The 6,377-nt window shown below is 40.1% G+C and overlaps 1 protein-coding gene across 1 annotated transcript; it reads right to left on the bottom strand.

Moving 5' to 3' along the window:
* Window positions 1–4,645: 4,645 nt before the first annotated feature.
* On the bottom strand, window positions 4,646–5,824 carry LOC115399497 (otoraplin). Its single transcript, XM_030106913.1, has 4 exons — window positions 5,598–5,824; window positions 5,303–5,442; window positions 4,972–5,082; window positions 4,646–4,859 (listed from the first exon to the last, which is right to left on the bottom strand). Exons 1-4 carry the CDS (start codon window positions 5,710–5,712, stop codon window positions 4,836–4,838), a joined length of 390 nt encoding a protein of 129 aa, XP_029962773.1. The 5' UTR covers window positions 5,713–5,824; the 3' UTR covers window positions 4,646–4,835.
* Window positions 5,825–6,377: the final 553 nt, after the last annotated feature.

Genomic DNA, 6,377 nt, shown 5'->3' with positions numbered 1-6,377 from the left:
TGACCCGACTTCAGGCCATGTTTAATCATGACAGGCCTTTGGAAGCTGCCTGTGTGCGACAGACAGACAACCCGGTGAGGGGCAGACGCAATCTTCTCGGGGAAATGATCATTTTTCCTCTCACATCAATTGAGCATTTTAGTACTTTTGGGTTCTCTTGACAACATAATGTAGCAGTGCCTCATGAAAAATAAATGAAGCTACAACACTCACGGAATGTGGCGCTCAAATTGCACCATTTGTACGCTTTGGGGGAACCTATGAATGCAAACTTTATTTTCAAAGCTGCTGGAGAGGTTTTCTTTTTTTGTGTGTGGTGTGATCGATCGAGATACCACACAAAGAAAAAAAAGATTTCAAAGCTAAAGCGTCAGGTCTCCCTCAGTCCATCGTGCTCCCCTGTTCAGCCTTTGTTGTCCCGCGTTGTGTAAGTTTGTGTGTGTCTCTGGAGTGCATCTTCCCTCCATGCGCCCAATTGTTTAATCACCTTCATGTGATTCACCTGTGTGTTTCCCCTCCCCCTCCTGTTCATATATATTCCTCCCTTCCACTTGTGTTGTAGCTGGAGTGTTGTAGCTAGAGAACATGAAATCTGTGAAAGGCCTTGAAACCCAGACTGAACATGTGAAATACTCCCTGTGAGTTATTTTGGCCCCAGGTCTTTGTTATTGTAATAATACATGATGTCTCATGCAGCTGTCCACTGTTTCCTGTTTCCTGTCTGCTTTGACCTGCCCCCGGTGCAGTCCTCATTGGGCTGGACACTGCTGCTCTTGCTTTGGTGTTGCTTAATTCAGTGTTTGGTTTCCTTTGAAATGCACTCTGCTGGTCAGTAATTCATTTTGTTTGAGTGTGCTGCAGATGCGAGGGGCTGATGAGATTCAGATCACACTGCTGCAGTGTGTGTTCACAGCACACACTCAGGAGACTTTCTTCACGTTAACTGCAGAATATGTTACCCAGTATTTAAAGGTTAAAGCTGTTGTACTGAAGGCTTATTGACCCTCTCATTTGCCTTTGCTGGGAGTAGGGAAAATGGTCCTGCTGATAGGATTCATTTCTCTCTGTGTTTTGGCCAAAATATTTGGGTGCAGCAAGGCAATCACAGTGTCCATGAATCTGACTGACAACGTCTGACACAGAAAGGGTCACTGGAAAAGAGACTGCCCTGTCACTGCAAGATCATATAGACTTATGTTGAGCGTGGATCTATTGAATTTCCAGGTGCTTCAAAACCTGTGCTTCATTCAAATCTATTTAGAATTTTGGATATGGTGCGATTTCATAGAAAATGATGGCAAGGAAATAAACCCATAAAGAACCAGTCTTCATCATATGATGCACAGACTCAAGGAGCGCTGGAGCTTTTCCGTCGAACATTGAAACTGTTGCTGCAGGGGTACTGTCTGCAAATGGATGCACGTTGGGAGGATGGGCTGACCTTTTAGCTGGACAAAAGGTGATACAGCAGGGCATATTAGCTAGTTTTTGGTCATGATGTGCATAGAACACCTTGCAGAACGACTGGAGGAACGCTGAACAACTACAAATATTAACTGAGTATATTAAATAGTAATTGTGTGATTCTCCTGAACTCTTTGCAAGTTGAGTTCTTCATAAAAAAAGAAATGAAGGCTTGTGTGGTCAGCAAGCTGAACATCGTGTTTTTTCTCCAGCAGATGAAGAATCGGCTTTGTTATCGATTGTGCGATGTTTTCTGTTCCTTCTTGTACGTGTGTTAAAATCAATACTGATGTGGGAAATTCGTAACAGGTAAAAAAGATGTTTTATTGTGTCTAGATGTGTCTAAAGCTGAGTTTAAAATATGTTGTAGAGCAGAGTGATCTGCTTCCATTGAGGTATTTCCTGGTTTGTTTCTCCCAAAGTCAGATAATGTACTTCTTTTTGTTCTAAAAGTCAACTCCATCACAGAGACTCAGTCTTCACCTCTGCTTTGAACAATAATCTGACTAGTGTGGTGTGCCAACATTCAATAATAAATCTGTTCTATTTGTCATAATGGGTGCAACACATTGCAGTATTTGTTACACCGACTAAATTGCAGTCTTATTCTGAAACGGTGCTTTGGTTATCCAACACATCCACTTTTTTTTGTATATCTGTTTATGTAGCAGTCTTTACTAATGTAGATGGTTGTGTTGTGTATTTTTATGAATTTATGGTGAACTCTGATCCTTGGCTTTGACATATTGAGCACATTAAGTCATTGTTTGGCCGCTTGGCTAAAAAACACAGCTCACTGTAATGTTGGGGAAAATGTGAGTTTCCTAAAGCAACAGTGGTTGGACAGGTCCAGGTGTGACCCCAGAGTGCAAAAGTGCAGCGCTGACTCAGCTCCACTTTGTGCTAATTCATCAGAGTTGGCAAGGTATAGCTCAGAGACAAAACAAGTGAAGCGGATTATATGACTGATGCCTCTTTTTGTCATCATTTTTGCCGTCAGCCAAACGTCTGCTCTCTTCCTTGTCACCTCTATTTCTTATCAGATTGTTTTAACTTAATTAAAATCATTGATTGATAAATCTGTTTCACCTCAGTGAAATTCAACTCTGTTGCTACTTCAACTTTATTTCCTAACTTACATTGATTGTAGAAGTTTTTGTCTTTCAGTGAAGTTTACATTAAGATGGATTCCGATTTGGTGTTGATGGTAATAATGCACACATTAAATAACTAACAAACGGACTGTAATAAAAAAAAAAATAAACAAAAGCTGTATTTACTATAATAATTTCAATAATAGTTTCAGTAACTCATATTTCTTTGAGTTTATTTGTTACATTTGCCACGAATAAGTTCGTCTCACTTTGTGGACAGTTGGTGTTAATTAAGCATTAATTGAGGTTTTTAATGATTCTGGAACTCTTGCTTACAGGAAAAATGCCTCATGAATTCTGAACTAACTCAACTCTCCAAAAAAGAATCTGAACCTTACCGTTGCATCACTCTACATTATGGGGCTGCTGTGGGGTATTAGTGGTGCTGAAAAAAATTAAAAACAAATTACCTTGTTGGTGTGTGATTGTTCGTGTGACTTCTTTTCATTTCGAATCATTTAAACTTTGTTCCTTCAATCGCAAGTTGATGTCTGTATGACTGCAAACAGGTGCCTCCTATTTGAAGGAGTACGTGCAGCTGAAAAGACTGGACATTAATTACTGACTAATAAGTTAATGTGTGTGCGGTGCCATTTGACTTCCAACCAACTGATGAAACTTCAGCTGAACTTAATGTGTGACTCAGCTGTATGTGGGTGGAAGAATATATTGGAGTATTACAGTCAGAACAAAAGCAGTAAGAGAAAAATAAGTATAAACGAGGTCATCGGTTACAAAATATCTTAAAGTCTGCAAATAAAAGTCACGGTGAGCCAGATGAGAAATACCTCCACCATGATCACAGAAGACTGAGCCATTGGCAATACTTTTTTGAAACACAGTAAAGAAAATTTCCAGTCAATCTTTGCCATGTAAATGGTCCCAGAGAGAGGGAGTTCACTCATAAGGTGCTCTCCGAGAAAGTTATTTTCTCTTTTCAGCAGTATGTGACTCTACTACTTTTTAAAATAAGTATAACTGTGATCAAATAATATTTTTCAGAAACTTACATAAAAACTCCCAGTAAAATATAGCTCTCTCACTGTCTTTAGGAATATTGTGATAAATTTGTTACTGTAATGCCCATGCTTCTGATTAATAACTAATTAAATGCAAACCTAGGGTAGCTGTCACTCGGTAGGCAGAGTGATCATGGGAAGTTCAATGGAAGCAAGTGGGAAGTTTGAAGGTTCAAACCCACATCTCCCCGAATCCACATATCGAGGTGTCCTTGAGCAACACATCAAGCACCAAACTGCTCCTAAAGGATGGAATGAGTGTCATGCATGGCAGCCACCTAGTGTGTGTGAAAGTGATTAACATTGTAAAGTGCTCTGGGGACTGCTCACACGGTGGAAACATGCTATGCAAGTGGAATTCATTTACCAAACTGAAATATATAACAAGTTTAAGTTTGAAAGTGTGATGAGAAAAAAAAGTATATATAAAAAAAATAAAGTCCAGCTGAACCAAGATTAATATTCATAAATACTCTTGATTGAAACACTACTTGCCACATAATTGCATTTTGACTCAGGCGGGGGAGGGGGGTGGAGGGCCTTTGTATTCGTCATTATAAAGTAAATGTATCTTTCCTTGTACCTGTCTGCCTCGCATTAAATCCACAGATTCTTTTAATTAAAATGTTTCATCTCTTTCTGTGTGGTGCTCTGTCTCGATCCAGGCCTTCTGGTCTGCAGTCTGAACACCGGTCATGGCCTCTATGGACACTTGCTTCTCTTGGATTGTATTTCTGCGCCGGGTGAAAAGTAAAGCAGTGGACTTTTTCGCCCGCTTCTTTGGAATGAATCATAGCTGTGATTCATGCCTGAAAAATAATGACTCTGATAAGAGTATGGAGAAACCTTGACACTTCAAAAAGAGACATCAGTGCTTATCTGACTCTGATAACACATTAACAACATTTTCAATGTAGCTTTTTGCTAATTGCAGCAAATCCTGACTGAGCATGTGCTTGTAGAACATTTTCATGACCTATCTCATTAAGAAAACATTTTGGATAGGATGAAGAAACATTTATTGAGTAAAATATTTTCAGCATCAGACAGCCAAAAAGCAAACGACTCAGTACACAACAGGGTAATAAGGCAAATGGTCTAACACAAGGGTTTGATTGGGATGTCCACTGTCCTCTACAGCAGCCTAAAGTTACTAAAAGAAGCACTTGATGTGAAAGAGGCGTGATCCAACCAGGAGCTAATGGCAATAGAAGTCCATGTCCTGAGAGAAAAGCAGAGCATGATTTTGGTTATCATCATAAAATGGAGTAGTAGAAGAAAAAACACATTATAACACAAAATAATGTCACATCAAAGAGATGCAACAGACTCACAGTTGTTTGCATCGCCACTGTGTCTTCAGTAAACTTCTGCGTCTCGTTCACCACAACTGCTGGAAAGTATCCGATGATGCCCATCTGGTCCACATAGCGCTCACTGTACACCTGCCAGCAAAAGTAACACAGTCCCTCGAGCAAATTAACATGCAAACCACAACAAATGCTTCACATTTCCCTTTCTTTCATAAAAAATGACACATTTTAATCCTTGTTCATGTTATACGCCATAAAATTCAGATTTTAATGAAACGATAACCTGCTTGGTTTAGCACAGCTGATGCCAGTCATGGGTACAGTTGTGAGAGTGTAACAAATATGCACATACACTTCCAGACCAGAAGACTCCAGCGCCCTCCGATGGCACAAGTTTAGAATACACATAAACCATCTGACCCCTTCTGAGGTTGATGAATCTGCAGTCAGGCGCTATGAAGTCATCCAAAGCAGTGGCCATCGAGAGAACATCTAGAAAATCACATCGAGCTGCAGTCACTCATATGTGTCCACTGTTTTAGAATGCAGCAAAGTGCATGAATTATTTTGATGCATGTTTCTAATTTAAAAGCTTTCAAAATCCTTTCATGCAATGCATCATGCATTCCTTTTACGGTCCAACTTACATGAGCATTCTGGATCTCCACATCTTTTGTTGTCTGCTAGTTTATCCATCATGGTTGCCCTTGTGGTCCAGTGCAGTAATCCCACAATCAACAGAATCACCGGTGCATAAGTCATGATTCACAGCTGATCAGGGTAAAGATGGGATGTGTCTCTCAGTGAAGGTGAATGTGGATGTTTGAAAGATCTCAAAGCTAAAAAAGTCCCAAAAAACTTCTCTCAGACAGAACTGAATGGGCTGAGCCCCTGCATCACAGGTTGCTTGACCAATCAGTGTTTAGTTTGAGAAATGCCAGAGCCTGAAACTTTATTTCCCACTGGGGAGTTGGCTAACTTTCCTCTAATCTTTCTCTCTTGGCAGAAACAGAGTTCACAACTGTGTGCTTTCAAATCTGGAAAACAGGATGCTTGTGCTGCAGTGCAGTGTGTTTATGTTTGCAAAGATTTTTAAAGTGGCAAAATGCTGCAGAAAGACAACACATCTCTCCCGTAATGGTGCTTCTTCATTGGCTTCTTCTCAAAAAAAGAATTTGAAATTGTCATTTAACACCATCTCCACTTTTAAGATCAGGTTTAAAACCTTCTTGCTTGATCAAATTTACTGACAGAACTGCTTATCTCACCGTGGTTAGATTGCTGCATTGCAAGATCCTCTTTAGTGCACTGAGCTTCTCTGTTTTCTCTCTCTGTACATTGCTGTTTTAGTATAACATGCCCCTAACATTCTGTCTGTCCTGTAGTCTGTGCTCTTTCCTCTCTGTACTTTCCTTGCAGCAGCTCTG

The sequence above is a fragment of the Salarias fasciatus genome, chromosome 13 (assembly GCF_902148845.1).
Source record: "Salarias fasciatus chromosome 13, fSalaFa1.1, whole genome shotgun sequence".
Classification (NCBI taxonomy): Eukaryota; Metazoa; Chordata; class Actinopteri; order Blenniiformes; family Blenniidae; genus Salarias; species Salarias fasciatus.
The sequence above is the reverse complement of the archived record's forward strand: the minus strand, read 5'-3'. Positions and strand labels throughout refer to the sequence as shown.

What these genes read in the sequence shown, in the direction of transcription:
- LOC115399497 (XM_030106913.1), bottom strand. Translation starts at nt 5,712, where the DNA reads ATGACTTATGCACCGGTGATTCTGTTGATTGTGGGATTACTGCACTGG. An exon ending in TGGAGATCCAGAATGCTCAT is followed by an intron (nt 5,443 to 5,597) that starts GTAAGTTGGACC and finishes GTGATTTTCTAG; the next exon opens with ATGTTCTCTCGATGGCCACT. An exon ending in CAGTGGCGATGCAAACAACT is followed by an intron (nt 4,860 to 4,971) that starts GTGAGTCTGTTG and finishes CTTTTCTCTCAG; the next exon opens with GACATGGACTTCTATTGCCA.